Source organism: Schistocerca nitens, chromosome 10 (genome assembly GCF_023898315.1).
Source record: "Schistocerca nitens isolate TAMUIC-IGC-003100 chromosome 10, iqSchNite1.1, whole genome shotgun sequence".
Taxonomy (NCBI): domain Eukaryota; kingdom Metazoa; phylum Arthropoda; class Insecta; order Orthoptera; family Acrididae; genus Schistocerca; species Schistocerca nitens.
In genome coordinates this window covers 174964661-174990561 of record NC_064623.1, presented here as the reverse complement: position 1 = coordinate 174990561, position 25901 = coordinate 174964661, and the positions used below count along the sequence as shown (strand labels likewise).

Genomic DNA, 25901 nt, shown 5'->3' with positions numbered 1-25901 from the left:
GTTAAGGGCTATAGACTCGACACGCTTGAGCAACTACAAACTTATGCACACCTAATTACAGACAGAAGCAATCTACTGAACGATCAACTGCATCTAAAAAAAAAAAAGGCATACTTCGAAGGCTTCCAGCCTATATTAGGTTTACAATAATTCGTAATGCATGTGACCATTACAGTTTCTGTAATAATAGAACCTTTCCTACAGATGTTCATACGAGATTTGTTGGTCAGTTTATAAGGCTCTGTGGTAGAATGTAAAACGTAGTCGTGCTGGATACTGTAATTAACTTACAATAGTAAAGTATAAAATTAATTCATATCAAAAATGTTATCTGACGCGTGCGTAATAAGTGTTTGATTCTATACGTCTCGCGCATGCGTGCTGCCCTCTGTGAGGCAGACCGCGAAGCCTGTGCGGGAAATGCGATGTCTCATTACTCCAGCAGCACATTTATACCTTTCTCTCCAGCTACCTCGTGCGTCACCTTACGGCGTTATCGAGAAGCAGGAAAACAACGCCTTCCCAGTTAAGTTCCTTAGTGGTCAGCAGGAAAGGTCACATTGGACAACGCCGCTTCGAAGGACGAATACGATACGAGAATATGTCTGTGTCTTAAAAACTATTCGCCTAAATAGTATGATATACACATATTTGAAACCACCTTTTTAATCCCATCATGTTACCCAAAAATGTAACATAGGGTTCCATTTAAAAACACCAAAGATGGCCTCGTATCTCTGTAATAAAAAATAGCACAAACATGAAATGTGATGTATTCAAGTAGCCCCTGTTCCTGCAATTCACTGTCCAAACGGCAACTTTGTACCTGTTACGGTTGGGGAGATGCAAGGGGTGTTATGATTTAGCTGCCTCACCCTGTATATAACCTATTATAGTAAGGAAAGACGATGAAGATGAAATGGCAGAGCCAGTCCTGACAAAACTCTACCATCTGGTGAGCAAGATGTATGAGACAGGCGAAATACCCTCAGACTTCAAGAAGAATATAATAATTCCAATCCCGAAGAAAGCAGGTGTTGACAGATGTGAAAATTACCAAATATCAGCTTAATAAGTCACGGCTGCAAAATACTAGCGCGGATTCTTTACAGACGAATGGAAAAACTGGTAGAAGCCGACCGCGGGGAAGATCAGTTTGGATTTCGTAGAAATAAAGGAACACGTGAGGCAATGCTGACCCTACGACTTATCTTAGAAGATAAATTAAGGAAAGACAAACCTACGTTTCTACATTTGTAGAGAAAGCTTTTGACAATGTTCACTGGAATAGTCTCTTTCAAATTTTAAAGGTGGCAGGGGTAAAATACAGGGAGCGAAAGGCTATTTACAGTTTGTACACAAACCAGATGGCAGTTATAAGAGTCGAGGGACATGAAAGGGGAGCAGTGGTTGGGAAGGGAGTGAAACAGGGTTGTGGCCTCTCCCCCATGTTATTCAATCTGTATATTGAGCAAGCAGTAAAGGAAACAAAAGAAAAATTCGGAGTAGGTATTAAAATCCATGGAGAAGAAATAAAAACTTTGAGGTTCGCCGATGACATTGTAATTCTGTCAGAGACAGCAAAGGACTTGGAAGAGCAGTTGAACGCAACGGACAGCGTCTTGAAAGGAGGATATAAGATGAATATCAACAAAAGCAAAACGAAGATATGGAATGTAGTCCATTTAAGTCAGGTGATGCTGAGCGAATTAGATTATGAAATGAGACACTTAAAGTAGTAAAGGAGTTTTGCTATTTGGGAAGCAAAACAACTGATGGCGGTCCAAGTAGAGAGGATATAAAATGTGGACTGGCAATGGCAAGGAAAGCGTTTCTGAAGAAGAAAAATTTGTTAACAGGGAGTATAGATTTAAGTGTAAGGAAGTCGTTTCTGAAAGTATTTGTATGGAGTGTAGCCATGTATGGAAGCGAAACATGGACGATAAATAATTTGGACAAGAAGAGAATAGAAGCTTTCGAAATGTGGTGCCACAGAAGAATGCTGAAGATTAGATGGGCAGATCACATAACTAATGTGGAGGTACTGAACAGAATTGGGGAGAAGAGGAGTTTGTGGCACAACTTGACTAGAAGAAGGGATCGTTTGGTAGGACATGTTCTGAGGTATCAAGGGATCACTAATTTGGTATCAGAGGGCGGCGTGGAGGATAAAAATCGTAGAGGGAGACCAAGAGATGAATACACTAAGGAGGAAAATGTAGGCTGCAGTAGGCACTGGGAGAGAAGAAGCTTACACACGATAGAGTAGCATGGAGAGCTGCATCAAACCAGTCTCAGGACTGAAGACCACAACAACAACAACATAGCGAAAGTCAACAGATTAATTTTATAATTTATGTCAGAGGATGTTGGGCATTTTGATGAGTGTACTAAAATAGCGCGTACTTTCGGGTTGTGTAGTTCCTAATTTTGGATAGGGTTATTGCATAAGAAAAATCCAAGATTGCATACCTACAGGAATACTGTTTTATTACAAAAAATAATGTTGAGCTAATCCCAGTTTTATTATAATAATGACTCACTTGCAACTGCATTGAGACTGTCACTTGCAGTTTTCACATTTGTACGTCTTCCAGGCATGTTTCGCAGTCCCAGCACAGGCTTCCAATGCCTTCTTCGTATTGTCACCGGAAAAAACCTTCGCCACTTCTACGGAAATCATTCTAAAACCTTAACACCGTGTAAATCCGACCCTGGACTTGACAACGGCCCGGACTCGGTTATGACGCGAGTCCACAAGTCATTTAATCACGCGGTTCCACCAGTATGAGTGGAAGCATGGAGATATCTCATTATGTTTGGGCTCAGAATATGTTCTAAGAGTCTACAACAAATCGATGTCAAGGTTATCGGACGGTAATTTTGTGGGTCACTTCAACAACCCTTCTTGTGAACAGGTGTGACGTGTGCTTTCTTGCACCCACTGGGCAGGGTTTCTTGTTCGAAGAATCTACGATAGATTATAGTGAAGAGAGGGCTAACTCAACCGAAAACTCAGTATAGAATCTGATAGGGATTCGATCGGTTTTAGGTGTTTCTCAACACGACTAACATTAACACTTATTTCAGTCACCTTTTCAGTGGTAGGTCAATTCTCCTTGCTTTTCCTTTTGTAAAAGAACATTTGAAAAAGGAATAAATCATTTCTGTCATTGCTTTGTCTGTCCGCTGTGTGTATATTTACCATGCCACAATCTATCACAGCACTGTTTATTTATGGGAATCCTCTTAATTCTTTGTGACAGGCGGCGGTAATTATCTTTAATCAACAGTTCAATTTTCGTTCGACCGCCATGTCCTATCATTTATTTGTGTACTGCAACTATATCGAGAACCACGGACACTTTCCTGATCATTTTCCCGGAATGCAATCACGTTATCACTTTCACAATGATTTCGTAATATCGCATACGAACCCTCTACGGAACCCTCGAAAGGCAAATACTTTCAGTAATCACAATTTCTCAGCGTTTCGAACCATCTTCCAGTCTGCCTTGTTATTTAGTCTACACTTCTTGTTGCTTTGGATTGGCGATCCCGGGCCCATAGCCCGTGAATCATCCTTAGAAGAACGGCAAGAAGCACATACAAAACGCACAGCATATCACAGTTGAGAGAAAACATTTATTTTAAAGTAAATGCAGATCGATTTTTACAATATCTCATATCAAAAGGACAAACTATGGTTAATTCAGAGTTCACGAGAAAGATAGTCCACATTACTGACAAGTTATTATAAAAAAATCTTTTGAGCAGGGATATTTTTCAGATGTACTGAAATACGAGAGATGTGATCAGTATTCAAAAAGGAATCGACAGAAGATATGGCCAATTACCGCACTGTCTCTCTTCTCCCGATATTCTCCAAAGGGTTTGCAATGATTTTAGCAAAATAAATTTAAAAAAATTCTGATTACAAATCAGTGGATGACATAATTTTTAAACACCACTTTTAAAAGCAAAGTAAATGTCGTCAGTGATTTACTCAAAAATATGCCCCACGTTAGATAAGGGTTAGAAGGCCACAGGAATATTCGGTGATCTGACAAAAGCATTCAGTCCGGTGAACCCCTCCTTACTTCGCTACAAATTATAGAGTTACGAAATCAAGGATACTGCTTTACAATCATTCAATTGTCATGTAACAGATAGGAAACAAAGAATAAATGTAACTTCAAATTCAAGCAAATACTCCATAAAACTGAAAAAAAATTCCCCAAGAAGTCCCACAAGGTTCTATAATGGGTCCCTATCTGCTACCTTTGTTCGTAAACGATTTACCACATGCTATTTATGTTCATTCACTTTTATTTGCTGAAGGATTCCAGAAAGTGTCACAAATACTTTAGACAAACTTGAATCTTCATTCCCTCAAAATGCACTAACATTAAACGAAATTAAAATCAGAATGATTGAATCTGAAGTTAATTAAATGGAACAGGATGAATATATGTTCAAATGTGTGTGAATTCCTAAGGGGCAAAACTGCTGAGTTCATTGGTCCCTAGACTTATACAGTACTTAAACTAACTTATGCTAAGAACAACACACACACTCATGCCCGAGGGAGGACTCGAACCTCCGGCCGCACAATCCGTGACATGGCGCCTTAAACCACGCGGCCACTCCGTGCGGCAATACGATGAAATAAAAATTACTTGCAGTGAACAGGATATCACAGAAGCAAGTTATGCAATGTTGATAGGCCTAAATAACTATAAAAATTAAAATTAGAAGGTACACATAGACTACTTAGCAAGTAAACTCAACAGCTTAGGCTTTGCAATGTGTATTTTGTCAGCTGCCGCAAACACAGACAGCAGAAAGATATTCTGTCATGACTATTTTGAGAGCAATGGGGATAGGCCAAAGGAAAAAAAACCAGATGAAATGCCTGTAAAGAGAGGTGTGAGACAAGGTTGCTACATACCTCTAGCTCTGTTTGATATCTGTTCTGACCGACTTTGCTGACGTAGCCTTGAATAATGTACACAGAGTTAGATTACCAGGGCAAGAGAATGCTACTACATATGCAAATGATGAAGCAGCCCTCCCAGAAGATGAAGATGATTTTCAGAAAATCATGCAAGCAGTAAGAGAAACATCTTCAGAGTGTCTCAGTATTCCCAAGACAGACTTAATGAAAACGACAAACATATATAGCTCAATAAATATAACACTACAGGGTGAAATAATTAAACAAGTGAACTCTTTCACTTAGGCAGTATGCTTAATACCGATGGAAGCAGTACCAGACGAACAAGTAGGATAAAATACAGCAAGTAATTTTTCAGAGGAATACATGAATTAGAGACAAAAGCAATAGAATTTAACTAAGAGATACTTGCAAATAGCTTAATTTGTGGAATGTTGTCACATACGGAGCCCAAACTTGACCCTGAGGAATACTAGAAGAGCAATCTTTTAAAAGGTTTGAAAACTGTCAGTGGAGTTCTACGAATAATTAAATAGGTACAGTTAAGAATGATGAAGTTCACAAGAGAATAAAGGAAACTGGAACCCTCCTAAAGCACATAAAAAGAAGGATAGTGAGACGAGTTGCAAACAGTGTAAGAAAACGCCGTTAGCAAAAAGATGTCATTGAAAGAAAAGGAGAAGGGCAAAGACACAGAGGTAAGGTTTACTGACAGTTTTGACGTCAGGAATATCATCACGAACGCTAAAGGAAAGGGCACTGTGGATGAAATAGCTCCGCTGGAACATGTCTTGACAGGTTATATAATAATGATGATATGAGACTGGAAGCCGGCCGGTGTGGCCGTGCGGTTCTAGGCGCTTCAGTCTGGAACCGTGTGACCGCTACGGTCGCAGGTTCGAATCCTGCCTCGGGCATGGATGTGTGTGATGTCCTTAGGTTATTTAGGTTTAAGTAGTTCTAAGTCCTAGGGGACTGATGACCTCAGAAGTTAAGTCCTATAGTGCTGAGAGCCATTTGAACAATTTTTTTGAAATGTTTTTGTCTCGTCTACAAGGGGTGTATCACTCCAACAAGATGTGTGTCACATCGTTCATTACTCACCGCCTAGGAAAGCAGGTTTTAGAGCTAATCAATTTCAAATCATGCCATTCACATTTTCAGCCTTAGAAAATTGTTCATTACGATTGCTAGGACAAACACTACTGGCCATTAAAATTGCTATACCACGAAGATGACGTGCCACAGACGCGAAACTTAACCGACAGGAAGAAGATGCTGTGATATGCAAATGATTAGCTTTTCAGAGCATTCACACAAGGTTGGCGCCGGTGGCGACACCTACAACGTGTTGACATGACGAAAGTTTCCAACCGATTTCTTATACACAAACAGCAATTGAGCGGCGTTGCCTGGTGAAACGTTGTTGTGATGCCTCGTGTAAGGAGGGGAAATGCGTACCATCACATTTCCGACTTTGATAAAGGTCGGATTATAGCCTATCGCGAATGCGGTTTATCGTATCGCGACACTGCTGCTCGCGTTGGTCGAGATCCAATGACTGTTAGCAGAATATGGAATCGGTGGGTTCAGGAGGGTAATACGGAACGCCGTGCTGGATCGCAACGGCCGCGTATCACTAGCAGTCGAGATGACAGGCACCTTATCTGCATGGCTGTGACGGATCGTGCAGCCACGTCTCTATCCCCGAGTCATCAGATGAGGACGTTTGCAAGACAACAACCATCTGCACGAACAGTTCGACGACGTTTGCAGTAGCATGAACTATCAGCTCGGAGACAATGGATGCGGTTACCCTTGACGCTGCATCACAGACAGGAGCGCCTGCAATGGTGTACTCAACGACGAACCTGGGTGCGCGAGTGGCAAAAGGTCATTTTTTCGGATGAATCCAGGTTCTGTTTACAGGATCATGATGGTCGCATCCGTGTTTGGCGACATCGCGGTGAATGCCCATTGGAAGCGTATATTCATCATCGCCATACTGGCGTATCACCCGGCTTGATGGTATGGGGTGCCACTGGTTACACGTCTCGCTCACCTCTTGTTCGGATTGACGGCACTTTGAACAGTGGACGTTACATTTCACATGTGTTACGACGCGTGGCTCTACCCTTCATTCGATCCCTGCGAAACCCTACATTTCAGCAGGATAATACACGGCCGCATGTTGCAGGTCCTGTACGGGCTTTTCTGGATACAGAAAATGTTCGACTGCTGCCCTGGCCGGCACATTCTCCAGATCTCTCACCAATTGAAAACGTCTGGTCAGTGGTGGCCGAGCAACTGGCTCGTCACAAAACGCCAGTCACTACTCTTGATGAACCGTGGTATCGTGCTGAAGCTGCATGGGCAACTGTACCTGTACACGCCTTCCAAGCTCTGTTTGACTCAATGCCAAGGAGTATCAAGGCCGTTATTACGGCCAGAGGTGGTTGTTCTGGGTACTGATTTCTCAGGATCTATGCACCCAAATTGCGTGAAAATGTAATCACATGTCAGTTCTAGTATAATATATTTGTCCAATGAATACCCGTTTATCATCTGCATTCTTCTTGGTGTAGCAATTTTAGTGGCGAGTAGCGTATATATCACTTAGTTTCACAATCTGCTGAATGCAGCTACTCTTGAATGTGCACACAAACCGAACCATCACCAACAGTGAGCCTTTTTTCACAAGAGAAAGTCGCGCGTCCTCGGCCGTACTTACTCTGCCAGCAGACGAATGAGGTAGCTCTTGGCAGTGACGTCAGGAGAGAGTGGGGGGCTGACTATGTGCGCCGCGGCGTGGTACCAGCACCTGTGGAGGCACTGCTTGCCGTCAGAGCCCAGGGCAGCCGCCAGCGTCTCTCCAAACACTGGGCTCCCCCCGGTAGCAGAGGCGATACTGCGTGCGTGCGCCAGTGCGTCTGCTGCAGGCTTGCTCATTACGTGCACCACGTACAGCGGGCAGTTCACCTACAGGGGAAAGTGTATCACACGTGTAAAAAATCAAGTTTGACCATATGACAGAATGTGAAGTCAGGATGTGACTAGTGTAAATTTACAACAAACCACCATACCTTACGGGATAATAATTTGCGATTTAAGGTAAACAAAAACAACTACAATAACGAGAAGTAGAAATACACACGTCAAAAAACTTTTTGTATCGCCTCGGTTCCGAGAGTTCCGGAACCTGTACAGAAAATTGGAATAGAGATCAACATAAACATCTTTTCCGCTATTTTTATTGCTCATGAAGACCACAAATTGCATGTTGTACCACCATACAGTGAGACCTTCAGAGGCGATGGTTCAGAATTGCTGTACACACTGGTACCTGTAATACCCAGTAGCACTTCCTCTTGCATTGATACATGCCTCTATTCGTCGTGGCATTACCATCCACAAGTTTGAGAGTTGGCAATACTCTCTTAGGATTTAAAGGTTGGCTACAGCGTGCATACACAAGCTCTGGAATCTAAGATATTGTTGTCGTGCTTCGCATCACACGGATTAACTAGTGGCAGTTTGGAAGCCAGTGTAGGAGCCCGCCTGCCCGCCTGCTGTGGTGCGCACGTGTGTTGGGCGAGGGATCGTCGCCGAGCTGCCGTACTGCCGTGTCCGCCAGCAGCGACACAACATCTGGTAGTGAGTTGATATTTTTTATAATTTACAGCGCGCTTATTAATTTAAAGAAAAGGGTTCGTCTATGTGCGTAGCAGCAGACGGTAACTTTGATAATGATAGGAGTTGAATTCTTAAGGGAAGCCATTGTTAGGCGAATAGATTAAGTATTGATTTTTGTCATTGATTTCTTTTGTAATTGTCAGGGAATTGTTTCACTATTTATTTAATTGAGAAGTATTTCAGTCTGTCTCAAGAGTTTGAGTAATTTGTAATGCCACTGGAGGTATATTTACACACGAAGCGATTGTTCAAAGAGCTTCTAGCATGTTGTTAATTGAATCAGAAAGAATCGCTTTCAGAATATAGTTTTTGAAAAAAGGAATTACTTGTTTGGGTTATCATTTATCGAGTTTAGATTTGACCAAACCCTTTCTCTTGAATTATGTGTAGTTGTAGTAAGCAGCAGCAGCCGCAGCAACAGCAGGAGCCGCCATACAGAACATGCATTGCACTGAGCATGAATAATAGGTTTTTTTATGTTTTTGTTAAATAATGGAATGCAGCAGATCAAGCAGTGGCAGAAGAAAGACCAAGTAAGTTGTTTGTTGCGCACAGGACCAATAAAAAATAGAGTTTACGCGATCTCTGTAATAGTAAAGTTAACAAGAGTACAAGCAAGAGATTTTCAGTAGTAAACACGAGATAAGAAGATAGAGCTCGTAACTTTCAAGTTCATCAAGGCACTGTTGGTCCAGATTGGCCCATTCCTCTACGGCGATTCGGCGTCGATCCCTCAGAGTGGTTGGCGGGTCACGTTGTCCCTAAATAGCCCTTTTCAATCTACCCAAGGCACGCTCGATAGTGTTCATCTCTGAACATGCTGGCCACTCTAGTCGAGCGATGGCGTCATCCTGAAGGAAGTCATTCATAAGATGTGCACGATGGGGGCGCGAGTTGTCGTCCATGAAGACGAATACCTCGCCAATATGCTCGGGTTGCACTATCGGTCGGAGGATGGCGTTCACGTATCTTACAGCCGTTACTGCGCCTTCCCTGACCACCAACGGCGTACGTCGGTCCCACATAATGCCACCCCAAAACAGCAGAGAACCTCCATCTTGCTGCACTCGCTGGACAGTGTGTCTAAGGCGTTCAGCCTGACCGGGTTGCCTCCAAACACGTCTCCGACGATTGTTTGGTTGAAGTATATGCGACACTCGTCGGTGAAGAGAACGCGATGTCAATCCTGAGCGGTCCATTAGGCATGTTGTTGGGTCCATCTGTATATAACTGCATGGCGTCATGGTTGCAAAGATGGACCTCGCCATGGACGTCGGGAATGAAGTTGCGCATCATGCAGCCTATTCCGCACAGTTTGAGTCGTAACATGACGTAGTGGGGCTGCACGAAGAGCATTATTCAACATGGTGGCGTTGCTGTCTGGTTTCCTCTGAGGCATAACATGTAGGTAGCGGTCATCCACTGCAGTAGTAGCCCTTGGGCGACCTGAGCGAGGCATGTCATCGACAGTTCCTGTCTCTCTGTATCTCCTCCATGTCCTAACATCACTTTGGTTCACTGTGAGACGCCTGGACACTTCCCTTGTTGAGAGCTCTTCCTGGCAGAAAGCAACAATGCGGACGCTATCGAACCGTGCACATCCTACCTGGTGGATGGAGATTATACATTTGTTAAAACTCGGCAAAAAAAACTCTTAACTGCTAAACTGAAAAATACTTGAATATCCCATCCTTGTGCAAATCAATTGATTAATCTCAAATCTAAGGAACTTATTTGGCTGAGAAACATAACTTCTCTGAAACCATATAAGCAGAAGGGTAGAGATGATTCATAAAAAATTTGAATAAAAGGAGAAGTTTATTCACTGGAAAAAAGAAACTGAATGTTCTGAATTAATTGAATATTGAAAAATACATGTATATGTTGTAAGATATGTGTATACAACATGATTATTATTATTTTGACCTAAATATGTGAATTTTGTCTGAAAAATGTATATGGAACTCCTCAAAGGAATATACAAAATTAATATGTTATGTGCCTGGTGTGTCTTCTTCTTCTAGGTCCTGCAAATCTATCAATGCTATTTTTTCTGTCCATACTACCTCTCAAGTATTTGAAAGTTAGTATTATAAATTTATGAATTTTTTAAATCTTCTGTTACTACCTAGCATTATCAATAATTCATATGCGTTTTACAGGTTGAAGTATTTTGAGTCACCTTCAATATAGTAACAAAACGATTTTCTGAAATTTTATCATTTGTATAGTTTTGAATAGTATTATGTTTACATACTTTTTAAATCTGTATAGAATCATATATTCATTTTTACATCTTCCTTGGTATCCGAAATAGTGTCTCAGAAAAAATTTCTCAGTGATAAGGTTCTTTACAATGCTGTAAGGCTACTATCACAATCATCCATTTCGCCATTATGTGTTGTGAATTTACATTGGTGGACAGATGCCATTGGATGCTACTCATATATATTTTTTGAGTACACTCATTCATATTCTCACCCTCTTGCCTTGTCACTGTTGCTGTTCTTTCTTAATTTTTCTTTTGATGAGGGATGTTTTGACTGAACTCAACCAACATCACTAGACTTTCTGTCTATCTATCTATCTATATATTTTGAGGCTTTGCTTAAAAAACATCTTGGGTTTGGGGGCTATTATAATGAAACTCATCAGTGAACATTCTTTGTCACATTCTGGGCATCTGAGGTATACAATAAATTCACAATACAATCCAACAATGTACAAATAGCAATTTTGCATATAGTGTAGATTTGGTGAGATGACAAAGCTAAAGTGATCTTCTGTATTTATGAAAAACAAATGTGATAAAACATGACTTTAATGTAAGATTTATTACCTTTCAGAAACATAATTACCTTTTTGTATGTTCTATATATTTCAAAATTATCATTACATTTGAAGTTACTTATGTTGGAATAGGTAATTATGAATTCTGAAAAGGTAATGCAGAAAACACTGTTAATATGTAAGTATTTTGTTAAGTTAAAGAGTTACTTTGATATGCAATATATTCATGCTTCTTGTCAAGTTAGTTGTTGTGAGTTGAATGTGGTTGGAGTTGTGAACCATGTAGCAGAATAACATGCTTCAAGGCTGCTGTGACAAAAATTGAAGAAATTAAAATGGACATAAGAAAAGAACTCAGGTTAAAATCATTTTCGCCATTATTAGTGCAAATAACCTACTAACTCTTCCCTATCATCTCCAGACAGTAGATGAGAAGTTTGTAACATTTCAGTTTTTGAAAATTATTTCATAGTATGAGAGTGAGGGGGGGGATGGAGGAGCTATACACTTCAGCATCCTGATGGAACCAATTTTTTTCTAGCACAATGTTTTAATGTTGACTAATTTATTTCACAAAAAACACTTACATAAGGTGAAAATACATCCTCATAAAAGCCATATGTATAATGGAAAGTCTGAGTTAATTACATTTGTTTGCTTCTGAGAGACTGGACAAACTGCTACTACTCATAGAAGTCATATTTATTCTGCATTTGAGTCCTCATGGTTTGACTATTTACTTCTACAGTGTCTCAACAACATAACTGACTTTGTAGACAGCAAAATGATACGAACAGCAGCAGTACAGTTATTCTTTCTAGGACCTTCTAGAAGAACAATAAAATATGTTTTCATTATTCTTTGCAGGTCCTGAACAACAGTTAAATACCTATAAATACTAACACAGAAAAGCAGACAGTGACAAACATGTATGGTGTCGCCAGTTTTAGATTTGCATAAAATTACTTGTTTCACTTTATACAATTGAAACTCAGTAATAGCTAGCAATCACTGTGTTCTAGTACTATGCGAAATCTCATATTGGATTCAAATTGTGAGCTTATATTATTTATGTACATGACATCAAAAGTGATAACAATACCTGGTTTGCAATGATACATGCTCTTCCAACGGCTTCTGCTTCAATTGGTTCTGGCCTTGATAGCTGGTGCCCCTCAGGACCAGTAATGCCAGCAGCTAACAACTGTTCTGCTTTCTGTAATGGGTGTGGTCTTCTGTTATTAAGCATCAGAGTTGTGCATGTATCACAATCAAAAAATGTGATTGTCAGACATCTGTGTTTATTAATAACACTCAAAATTATTGACAGAGTTACATTTCATGTAAGCCATTTGGCAATTAACTTTTTCTATGTGATATATTTGTGGCAAAAAAGTCACTGAGGACAGGCTAAAGATTCCAGTATAAAATGTATTAGATGGATATTGCTTCCAAATGGAAATAGTGTGGAGAAATTAAGAAAAGCTGACCTATGAGACAAAGGTAGGACTAGGCCATTGGGGGAATATGTTGAAATAGAAAAGTCTCTATGGTATAATGATTGACAGTATGGATGCCTGATTTGATTCTTGGACTGCTCCAAATTTATTTTGAACATAATTTGTGTTCTTGATGGCTCATGGCACGATGTATGTGTTGCAGAGCCATTGCAAGTACAAAAACCCAAATCGCTGCTATGTTTAAAGTATGTAGTGCTTTATTGTTTGTGTATATGTGGTGTCTGTTCTTTCAGACATGTCTAAAACAACAGACACCATTTTGATCCTGTAGATACCATAAATCACACATAAAGGAATTAAAAACATTAGCTACCAGTGTGCACTGATTTATATAAATGGGGCATGTTGAAAGTTTATGTCAGACCAGGATTCGAACTTAGGTCTCCCACTTACTAGGCAGAAGGCAGATGCGCTAACCACTGTTCCATTTGGACACAGTGGTCACCATAACTGCAAAGACTACTCTAGCATGCCTCTTGCAAACATGTTCAAAAGGACACACACACAAATATATATATATATATATATATATATATATATATATGAGGTGACGACAGACAATGATCCCCTTAGTGCAGATGCACACCAAGCTCGAATTATTGTAGTAATTGGCGAGATGCCACATGTAATGAGACTAATAAGAAGAGACACTACATCAGTAATGTGTGATACAAGTTCAGACTCTGGGTCTGATGGAAGGCATCTAGGGTAGTCCATACTGTTGTGGTGACCACCGTGTCCAGATGGTTTAGTGGTCAGCACACCTGGCTAATAAACAGGAGACACGGGTTCGAACCCCATATGGCACAAATTTCAACTCGCCCCTTTCATATATATCAATTCCCACTTGCAGATAATGGCTTAAACCCTTTGTATATTGCTTTATTTTTTGGTTTTGCGATAGGCCGATTTCAGCTACAGTGCCATTTTTCAGCTCTCTGCAATTATACATTACTTTGTTGCCCTTGGTTTCTATTCTTATGCGCCACTATTGATAATTTTGGGTGATTATACAATATAATCTAGTTTTTTGACGTCAACGAAACATCGATTGTTGCTGTCACTGTCTGATTATTTTATTGTTATGTCTTATAGGTAGCATGATTATATGATTGTGGCAACTGTAGTGCCATATCTCTATCGTTAATACAGTTGTAGACGAGATTTTTTGTTGGCTATAGCATCTTTGTTCTGTTTACTAGCTTTTGTTCTTTTGACAGCTTTATTTAATGCGACACCACGATTTTATAAGGTTAAAATTTCGGTTTAATGACTTAATCTATTAGTTTCTATGTATTAGATTCCGAGAACACATCAGAAATAGCTATAGAAATCCATTCACTTTTTTCAGTCACATGAAAACAGAAAACAACAAAATAGAACCAAACCGAACGAGCAATGCAAATATTACACATAATACCGAAAGGGCTAATCATGAATATCTCAGAAGAGATAGAAATTTTTGTGTATGTATATCAACCCTTCGAGCATATTAAATGACCAAACAGGTCGTAAATGGAAACACTATATTGAAAATTTTATTGACATAATAAATATAGAAAATGGATGAACATACACAGCCAAAACCTTTTCAAGCAAAGGTAAAATTAACAGCAAAGATAAATCTCTAATACAAAGAAACTCAGAGATTAATAAATTAAAACAAAATGCTAACTACAGAAAATCGCTGGTGTCCTATCAAGTAAATTCGTCAAAAGTACAAATAGTAGTAAACAGAACGAAAAGGCCTTGGCCAACAAAAAAACCCTTACCTACAAGAATATTAACGATTGGGATATGACAGTATAGCCACCACAATCACCTTTAAGACACAGCAATCAAATCATTAGACAGTGAAAGCACCAATCGATGTTTTGTGGACGTCAAAAGCAGCAAGACATAAGTAGTATTGTGTAATCACACAATATTTTCAGTAACTGTGCAAAGGAATAGAATAAAAAGTTAACAAGTTTATGTATCATTGGTAGGAAGCTAGAAAATGGCGCTGTAGGCAAAATAGGCCTATCGCAAACTGAACAATAAAACACTAAATACTTCAAACATAGTAACGATTTGAATTTCTCTACTTATAGTTGTATGGAATTGTGCATATAGAATAATTATGGGAAACAAGGAGCTGCTTGCATCGAAAAACAGAGTGCTTGACATGCGTGTGTTAAAGAGTCATTAAATCAAAAGACATATATTAGAATGTGACCTCAAGATTCCAGACTTCCAGACACAAATCATTGCTCATTTTGAAGATGCTGACAAAGTAACTACTAGCCTATAGACTATCTTCCGTTACAGTTACTGCTCTTAATCTTTGGGGAAAGCTTTCCATTAGTTATGATGCTTTGAAAGCAGTATGTATTTAATTGTAATTTAAGAATAGTGCTTACATTATAATGGGTTTCTGGGTCCATTGCAATTAAATTAACTGACATTCTGATACTAGTTGAAGATGATCAATAGAAGTTCCTGGTCAGAGATTTTAGTAGGCTGGTCCATCATATTCACCCAATGTTCATTAGGCCCTTAGGGGATGACTCTTATTTTGTGACCAGGAGCATCATCATAATGACACAGAAAAGGTTCAGGTCCAAATTGTTGCCACAACATAAAAATGGTGATGGTCTTTCAGGCATGTAAATGCCTGCATTCATTTTACTATTAACCAAAGCGAATGGTTCAAGTGAAATCACAATAAACAGTTCCAGAATATCACATCAGTCACTCCGAGTTTCACTGTCACAACACACTCCGGTAAAACCACTATGCATTGCATCTGCTTGGTCAACATGAGCACATCTGAATACCAAATCAATGTATGGTGGCTAATCACTCCATAAATAGTTATTCTGTTGCAACACAGACAAACAATAACGCTCTTTAAGCGGCTAAGTGATATCAAATACTCATTCTCCAAATTACTTACTGAAAACTGAGTTCTATCACATCTTAATATGATATTTGCTGCTGATAGCCACTGTATCTCGGCTGCAGCACAATTTATCTAAAAGTAATTGACAGAGATACCCAGAAAACTGTTTGTGCAATACAAAATACGCATTGTCAGTCCACAGCAACTAATTTTTATGCCTAAAAAAGTGATTATTGGCTTTAGTATTTCCTCAATATCTTCACTTCACAGTAACATCTTTAACAGCAGGCACAGACACACTTGGATGCTGTGAAGATTCTCTGATGAGCAGCTCAAATTCTTGGGGTCTTATAATCACATCTCAATCAAATTACCTATCCTTTTCATTGTTGTGCTTGGACAGAACATGTCTGTGATGTTGACACACTGTGTCTAATCTAGTATACCCTCCAATGAACAGCTTGTATTCTGTGATGTTTCCAAGGACATTTGGTTGCTTCGCATATCTAATAAAAGTTTTGTAATAACAGTTTTGTAATTCTGTTTCTCACACAAATATTTTTATTCAGAGAAAATAAGTAACGGAAAAAAATAAATTTAAACACTAGTGTAGATGTGGCTTTGAGTTGTCTAAAGGCACACAGACAGGATAGACATTGTTAGTGAGATTTCGGATAGTGACATTTGTTGGAGCTAACTAATTAACAAAGGCACACACACACACACACACACACACACACACACACACACACACACACACACACGGCTATATTGTCACAGTGTTACTGCAAAGTAATACTTATGATATCCTAGCTCTAGGCTGTCTTAAGTGACACATTTTAATGTAAATAAAAAATTAATTGATTCTAAAAGAATTGTTTCAAATAATAACTTTGTTGTGCTCATAAGCAACCTATGCTACAGCTACACTTTCATTAATCAGAGTTTGATGTTATAGCAAGAAATTAAGACAGTTTTTTTCTGCTACATCATACATTGAATGTTTCTCTATAAAATCCCAGTAAATCAGAATAAATTCATTAGTATGTGTACAGTTCAATAATAAGTGTGTACTATACAGATAAAATTATCAAACTCCGTTGGTCATCATATACTATTACCTGTGAAAATTTTTATTACCATAGTGAAACATCCAGAAATATAACCGAAAATTAAAATTATGGAAATAAGTCAGTTACCTTAGCTATGATGGAACCATTTTCGGCGTGAACTAGTGCTACTGCTCCAAGTTCGTTACATCTTTTGAATATTTCAAATAATTCGGAATCATCCACCATAAAAAAATCTTTGTAAGCCATAAATGTTTTGAAAGAGTTTATTCCATGATGTTTACAAAGAAGTTCCATTTCTTCTCTAACCTGCAATAGATAAACACTCACACATTGTGCCACTAATAACATAATATTTTCGAGATTATATTTGTAGGGACTACACTTATACATTACCGTAATTTACACAAATGTGTTGCCCCCTGTAATATGTTACATAAATGTGGAGAGCTTGAAGAAAGTCAGTACTGTCAAGAAGCCTACTACTATATGTAAATACACTCTAAGAAAAAGAAAATGACGCACAACGAAGGAATTATTCGAATAGAACGGAAATTGGTAGACGTAGTACAGATGCATAGACAATCAAATGACCACAATTTCAGAAAAAATTGGATGATTTACTCAACAGAAAGAGCTTCAATTCTCGTTCCCTGATGTGTTTAAAGTTTTTAAAACCTTATAAGCTATATGCTGTCTCCCTTGAACATCATTCTTGATATTAGTAATAAATCAGTCCCAATGATCTTGGTGTGCCTCTCTTACTACACATTTAGGAACATTTCTTCTCTCCATGTAAGACTGCATGTTCTCATCTTTTCATCTATGGTGTTGGTTATGAGTTTTATACATGCATCCTGTTTATCTTTAACAGCTTTTCTTGTATGCTCCTTCCAATTTTGAGGCACTTTTTTTTCCTTATTTTTTTCTTTTTACCGAGAGCTTCTCCTACTGCTGTATGTATCACGTTCTTTAGACTTAGTTATTTTTCTTCTATATTATCTTTAGTTTGAAAGTTAATTAGCTCTTATTCAAACTGCTTTGGGAAAGACGTTTGATGCTGTCCTCTTCCAGCAAGTATACTTTATGAACGCTTTGATATCGTTGGTTACTCATTTGTTTTGTAATTTTCTTCCATTTTGATGAAAGATCTATTTTGTAGATTAGTAGAAAATGATCTGGCTCTGTATCTCTACCTCCGTAAACTCTTTTATCCCTTACTTGACTCGCTAGCTAAACATTTACTAAAATGTAGTCAATTACTGAGCTAAGACCTCTACTGGCCAAGTATACTTATGCATATCTCTTTCCTTAAAAAGTGATTTCATTATTTTTAGATTTATTGTAAGTGGCAAAGTCTTTTTGTATCTTTTCATTTTCATTACATGCCGGTTCTCCCAAATGCCCTATAATCGCTACTGGGATATTTCCTAATCTGGCACTTAAATCCCCCATCATAATAATCTGATCAGTAGCACTGTATTTATTCAGAGTCTCCTGTAGTTCATAGGAGGTTCTAGATTCATGGTTCTAGATCCATCCCTTTTTTCCTTCTTCTGGTGCATATACTTTTATAGTGGTAGCGTTGCCTCTTCTCAGCTTCAGTCTGACTAAGAGTATTCTTTCGCTTATGTATGTGCAATCTTTGATTTCTTACGCAAGAGTAATGCCTCACCTTTGCTTGCATTTTGATTTTGTTCGACTCCACAACAGAACACAACGTAATCACCTAGATATTTAGTACTCCTCATTTTTCTTTTCTTTTCTGTGATCGCTACAGCATCTGCATTCATGTCTTTGAGTATATTTGCTAGTTCTGTCTCTTTTGGAAAGTTCCTCTGACATCCCCGGTTGCTAATTTGATATATCCGTTGGCCCATTTTATTTTGTCCTTTTTCAAAAGAAGATACAAATAAGCAATATTGAAAAAGAGGAGGAGTAAATTATTACAAAGCATTATGGTGTGACGATACAGTACAAGAAACTGTAATTGAAACAATAGATGGCAAGGGCTTAGCTGAAATACATCCTGACGCAACAACAATCTGCCTTGACATCACTTAAGAACAAAATAGCGACAGGAAGAGATTGTCTTAATGCTGAACTGCTAAAATATAGAGGAATGGTGCTACATCTACGACTGTTACGTCTCTTAAACGAATCTTGGAAGAGCAAAATTATCTCCAAAGACTGGAAGATTGCTAGAGTGACATCAGTTTTAAAAAAAAAATGAGACAAAAATCTGTGCAGAAACTATAGAGGAATAAGTATACTAGACTTAGCATACAAGATGTATGCTAAGATTTTAAATACAAGACTTCAAAACATAGCGGAAGCAGTACCGCATGAGCAACAAATGGGTTTTAGGAAAGGGTGTTCTACGATAGGTGCAGTTTTTATTTTACAACAGAGAATACAAAAAACGCAGAGAATATAATAAAGAAACAGATATTGCTTTTATTGATTTTTAAAAAAGCTTTTGACAATGTTAATAGACATACACTTTGGAAGATAATGACGAATTTTGGATATCTAAAAGATCTAATAAATGCGATAAAAAGTATGTACCAGAACAGTATAGATCTCAACGGAAAGATGACTAATGAGATATTGACTAGCAAAGCAGTACAACAAGGCTGCTGTATCTCCCCAACTTTGTTCAACATTTACGTACATGAAGTAATGCATGTATGGAAAACAGTATTTCGGAAAGGTATACCGTACACCTAGACAGGACGACTCTTTTACATATCTTACTATTTGCTGACGATGCAGTGATCACAGCAGATAAGGAAGAAGACCTTCAGAAAGGAATTTACTTACTGAAACTAACAAGTGCGAAATTTGGCATGAAGATCTGAACAGAAAAAACTAAGACTGTGGCCTTCATGGGAAAAGAACATATATTGAAACCAAAACAATCGCAGGTCAAAAGATCTTACAGCAAGTAAACCACTTCAGCTCCCTGGAATGTCAAGTGACATATGGTTACAGCAAAGGTATAGAAATTAAGCATAGTAAATTTAGCTGGGTATGTGGAAAAATTAACAGAAACTTTGAAAACGAAACAAGTAAAGATACTCCAATTAAATTCTACAAAACAGTTGCAGTCCCCACACGGAAGCGAAAACTGGGTGGTTAGCAAAAATCAAGAAAGCCGTGTTCAGGTGCAAGAAATGAAATTCCAGAAACGAGTTAAAGATTGCACAATAGAAGACATACTAAGGAATAAAGACATTAGTGAACAACAAAAAAATTTTAGTCTAATTAATAAAGTTGTAGAGTGTGGAATGAACACCTAGAAAGAATGAAGAGTGACAGACTGCCTTAAAGGCTAGAAATTATAAGTACCAAGGAAGAAGAGATAAAGGAAGATCTCAGCAACGATGGGCACCGTAACATGCACTTTTGCCTAATACCTGGAGAGGAGGAGGAGGAGGAGGAGGAGAAGAGGAAGAAGAAGAAGAAGAAGAAGAAGAAGCAGAGGAAGCAAGAGCTTCACAAAATGAGCGAGTCAATAATGCATTGCTCGATATCAGGCCCTTATGTAACCAGTTATTTGGTTAGGAACTGAATGAGGGAATTATAATGTCCTCCTGAGGGCTATCGATTCCAAATTTTGTCCAACTGGTGCGTTAGATCGTCAAATCCTGAGCTTGTTGGAAGGCCCTGCCTATAATGCTCCAAACGTTCTCAGCTGGGGAGTGGTCCAGCGACCTTGTTGTCCAAGGTAGGTGACACACACAGTGGTGACGGTTACTACAAGCCACACCACAAGTTGGGAAACGGGGCCAAATTTCTAGTAGTTTACTGTCGAGTTGAGATTTTCACACAGAAATGTTTTATTCATATCTTACAGAAACTAGCAGTACGGCAATAAACGGCATTTTAAACACGCCGCTAACTGCAATCAAATCATTCATAGCAATACAACAATTTAAAAAAAAATTCTTTTAAAAAAAATGGAAGTAAAAGTACGGGAATCAACAAAATTTCAGCACGGCGCTAACGGCAATCAAATAATTTACAGCAATGCAACTGTTTAAAAATGTCTTTTAAAAACGGCAATCAAGTCATTTATAGAAATACAACATTTAAAAATTAAAAAAAAGCAAACACAGAAGCTAACAGTACGGCAATAACAGCCTTTCAGAACACGCCGCTAACGGGAATCAAGTAATTTATAGCAATACAACAGTTTAAAAAAATTTAAAGAACCTTAGTGGACAGGCTACTAAAGTAAATACAGAACTTTGTTAATAAAGTAGGTGAGGTAGTGAAGCTTGCAACACCGCCATTAAAAAAAAAAACAAAGGTCTCATCAAACACACGATTAATGGCAATAAGGGAATAGTGGAATTTAAAAAAAGTTTTTAAACAAAAGTGTCGTGGAATATAATTAGAACATAACAGATATTTCGGACCCGTGTAAGGCGACCACAAATCACCCACTCAGGGATGCTCAGGCTAGGCAGAATACTGATTAATTTAAATACGCCCGTAAACACAATTGCCACTCTCAGGCTGGTCACTGCACCGACTTTTAGCCAGCGAAAACTTGTTATAAGATGGCTTAACTTGCTGACAGAGTTAGAGCTAACCTCGTGCAAGGAAACATTACACCACACAGTCCTGAATGAGCGACCACATGATCAACCAACAAGAAGCATGAATGTACTCATAGCACACGACAGAATAGCGAAACAATTAAACTGGCAAAACTACAGCTCCCATTGGGCAGTAACGAGAGGAGGAGGAAAGATCACTGCCTTCAATTACACCGGATCCAGGGACAGGAAACCCGATCGCCGGAGGCCACAAGGCAGAAGAGACACTGGTTACGCATACTTATTACTTAATGATTAAACCTTCCACTAACTTGCAATTATGCTCGAACAAACGATCTCCGATGGCAAGAATCCACACATCCGACCGCGCACGCGTCGCCAGCGTACCCAACACGCCACGGTCACGCGACAACACGCTCTGTCACCGGAGTTCACGTCTTATCTGCAACGTTGACGCGAAGTGATCACTCCTGCATGTTAGGTGTCTCCTTTTTAAACTCCAGTGTTTAAACGGAGGACTTAAAGAAGCTTGTTAACGTCCCACCATGGCGAAATGAACAGCAGCTACTCGTGGGGCGATTCTGTATACGACCAACACGCGGGGAGCTCTTCCGTCAACTCGACCCGCTCGTTACACACAACCGACATACAGCAAGTGGCGACTCGGTACAACCGACCACGCCTGCTTCGCGCTGGAGAGCCACACTGCCCTCCAGTGTCCACCAGACTCTCTCAGGGCCCCTACTTCCGCGCCACCACACGAAGTTACCACCGGCCAAAGATCTCACTTCCTGCATAGCAGTTTCCCGGAAGCAAAAACGCAGATATCGATAGCAGAGAGAAAAGACAACCAAGCAGCCACTTAATGACAGACAACATATCAAACAAACATGTCAGGGGAAGAAAAGAAAAAAACAATGCAGTTTAAACACAAGGTGTAGCACGAGTCGATACACGGCTCAGTAGGTTTTGGCAGGCACTAGGACAAGAGGTAGAAACTCTCGTCATGTGCCGGTAGGCATCATCTTGCTGAAAAGTAAGCTCAGTATGGCTTGTCATGAAGTGCAATGTAAAGGGGGATAGAGTATCGTCGACGTACGGTACTGAGGTGGTGTAAGGAAGTCACGGATGACAATCAGAGAGGTCGCGCAACGAAAAGAAATGGCGTCCCAGACAATCACTCCTAACTGTCGTGCCGTGTGGTGGGCAACAGTCGACTTGGTAGCCCACCACGGTCCTGGGCGTCTGCAGACTGTAGTGTCGTGGAATAGTAAAGAGTTGGAAACGTGGAATGTTGTCAAAGTTTCGTTGCCTATGCCGAGAGCCAGAGGCAGCAGGTTAGCCAAGAGGTAAGAGGATTGCACATGTATCGGAATGTGTCGTCACGCAGGGGCAGCGACCTGGTTACACACAATAGGCGAGAGAGATTGCTTAGCACGCGGGTTTGTGTTAGACGGAGACTTTCGTGGAGTGTAAGACAGAAGTATAGCGTCAGCTGTACTGCATTTCACAACTTCGCGTAAGTCTGCCGTAACAACACGTAATTCTGTCACAAGAACACCTAAGGGGTGAGTACGACAGATAAATCAGCAGTATAAGTGGAACGAATGCGTTCATTACAAGCGAGCATGACGTCAGGACGTCGCTCGTGCTTCCTTTAAATACGCCAGCTTTGATAGCAACAAGGCACTCGCAGTTAGACTTGCAGTTAGATGTGTACTGGGTCGCTGCATAGTGCTCAGCTCGGTGGTCGGCATGTTAATCTTTATTAAGGAGATGTTGCAGTAAGGGCGGCCCATCCAGCAGCAGACGTGAGGGGGCAGTACCAGCTCTGTTCCTCTCTGCTGCCGCTGTCAATCATCAACCCAGGATTGGCAGACATCGCGGCAGACTCGCTCGCCGCCAATGCTGACCACACCAGTGAGCCGCCGTCCAGATCGTGCGGGGCCTAGGCCCTGTGCATCCGCCGTCACAACCGGGTGAGCCGACGACGCTGGGGGACTGCAGCCCGTTCCGCCTGTCCACCGCGGACGAGTCACCAGGAGGAGCAGGGAAGAAGACGGGGTGGGATAGAGTACACTCCGCACTGCGAGAATGCCTCTTGTGCCGACAGCGCTGGCACTCCAACCCGGAGCCTCCTAAGCCCAACGGCCTGCTGTCCGCCACCGAGCCGGCTGACCAGCCGGGCACCGCCAGCCACGCACGGCCGAAGTAAGGGCACTCCAGCGCTACGTGACAGCACGCGGTGCTGCGCTAGCAAGACTGGTGCGGCCCAGAGCTGGTGTCATCGCTCCGAGTCAGCGAGGACTCGGGGAAGGTCGTTGATATCATCAAGCTCAGCCAGCCTGTGTTACGCGGGCCACATTGTACTCGGCAGGAATAAAGGTGTTATGAAATAATAATGTTTCTTTGGCGTTACTGACATGTCCACAGTCATTTCCTAGCATTCTGTCAACTGGAGAGGTCACCGCTCGGCTTCGAGTCCACCATAGGCGACCGGGATCACCGGGACGCCTACAAGACACATCTTGGGCCTGGAATCTCATTAACTGGACTATAATTACCTTCTGTGGTGAAACCCACTTAAAACTGAGCCCTGGTGACAGTCAAAGACATATCTGGAGGCACCCAGAACAGCAGTGTCCTGCCACTGGATGCGACAGGCAGGAGTGTTGTTCTGGTTGGGATGTCAGTAACCCCCCCCCCCGCCCCCCTCCCCCTTCCTCGGCACCCAAGTCCGAGCTCTACAAACAGTAAGCCAGACAGCAGTTCTACGGAACGACTCACACCGACGTATATCAGAGCACATGGACACATGGATACAAGAAGTGCACAACCAGCGGGACTTCAGAAGCCCGGTGCACACACCAAGAACTCTTTCATTCACACAAGGAACCAGCTTAATGAAGGTGGTCAGAGATCAGTTGACTGCGACATGCCAACTGTTATCTGTTGGTGGACAGCCAACTAACACACTTGCACAAGCCCTTTCACCGTGTGTGGTGTAGATGTACTTCCACCAAACCAAGAAAAAGCCCAGTTATTTCCCACTCACATGGCTAGCAGCAACGCAGCTGGTCGCCATCCACGAAAGAAGTCCAGCACATTACCGGACATCAGATCTTCGAAAAGGGAGAGACTCATGCAGCATCATATCGATAGTGGATTGTGATGTCACAGTGATCAGAAAACAGAGTCGCTGGCTGACTAAATTTGATTTTTTATGGTTTTAGGGCGCAAAACTGCTAAGGTCATTAGCGCCCGTTCTGTGGCTTAGGGAAGGGTAAAAAGAAAAAAAAAACGAATCGGAAATCAGCAGCAATGGAAGCGAAACTCAAAAAGTGGGGAAACTAAAAAACAGAAGGAAAGCTTAGAAAACCACTATAGAAAGGGGGGGGGTTGTTTTCCCAAAAAGAGCTTAGAATGACTGACGTCATCTCACTGACACTGATAAACTCAAGGACGCGATCGGCTGAGCGCGTGTCGTGTGCTAAAATGGAGATATATCAGGCGACAGCTGTGGACGGGCGCGTAGCGGAGTAAAATAGGGGCACTGAAGTGAAAGGTGTCTTACCGTCCACAGCTGAGAGCAGTGGGGACAAAGTGGGGTCGATCGCCACTTGAAAGATGTCGATGGCAAACAAGACACTGCCCTAGCCGGAGTCTAGTTAAAATTTCCTCCTCCCGACGAGTTCGGGAGGAAAAGGTCCAAGCACAGGGAAGAGGTTTCACATCCCGCAGTTTATTATTGGGAAGTGTAGAGCAATGTGCGTGCCATAAAAGAGCAACACGACCACATAAAACACTCTCTAGAACGGTGAAGGGAACCATGTGAACAGCAGGCTGAAGGAGAGAGACTGCAGCCTTGGCCGCTATATTGACCGCCTCGTTACCACGGATACCAACATGTCCTGGGATCCAGAGGAATGGCACAGAGACACCCTCCAAGTAGAGCAAGTGGAGGCAGTTCTGAATACGGTGGACCAGAGGAAGGACAGGATAAAGAGCTTGGAGGCTGAGGAGAGACCTGAGCGAATCTGAGCATATAATATACTGCATCCGCTGATGGCAATGGATGTATTGAACAGCCTGGAGAACAGCGTAAAGCTCCACAGTATAAACCGAACACTGGTCGGGAAGCCGAAATCGATTTGGGGTGTCGCCAACATTATAGGCACTCCTAACACCAAATGATGTTTTTGAGCCATCAGTGTAAATAAATGTGGCATCCTTCATTTGTGCGCATAGAGCAGCAAATGCCCGACGATAAACGAGAGAAGGGGGTACCATTCTTGGGAAGCTGACAAAGGTCTCGGAGCAGGCACGTCCGTGGGCGAAGCCAAGGTGGTGCTGTACCCTCAGTTGTCAAGAAAGTTATAGGAAAGTGGAAGGAAAGAGAACGTAGCAGTTGACGGAAGC

General features: G+C 40.8%; 1 protein-coding gene across 2 annotated transcripts in view; it reads right to left on the bottom strand.

Moving 5' to 3' along the window:
• The window catches only part of LOC126210391 (dihydropyrimidinase-like), an 89469-nt gene that overhangs the window by 35878 nt on the left and 27690 nt on the right, over window positions 1-25901 (bottom strand). For both annotated transcript variants that reach the window (XM_049939620.1, XM_049939621.1), the window contains exons 6-8: window positions 17044-17223; window positions 12543-12656; window positions 7689-7936 (exon numbers count right to left, since the gene is read on the bottom strand). In XM_049939620.1, the coding sequence (XP_049795577.1) occupies window positions 7689-7936; window positions 12543-12656; window positions 17044-17223 (542 nt within the window). The remainder of the gene's footprint in view (window positions 1-7688; window positions 7937-12542; window positions 12657-17043; window positions 17224-25901) is intronic.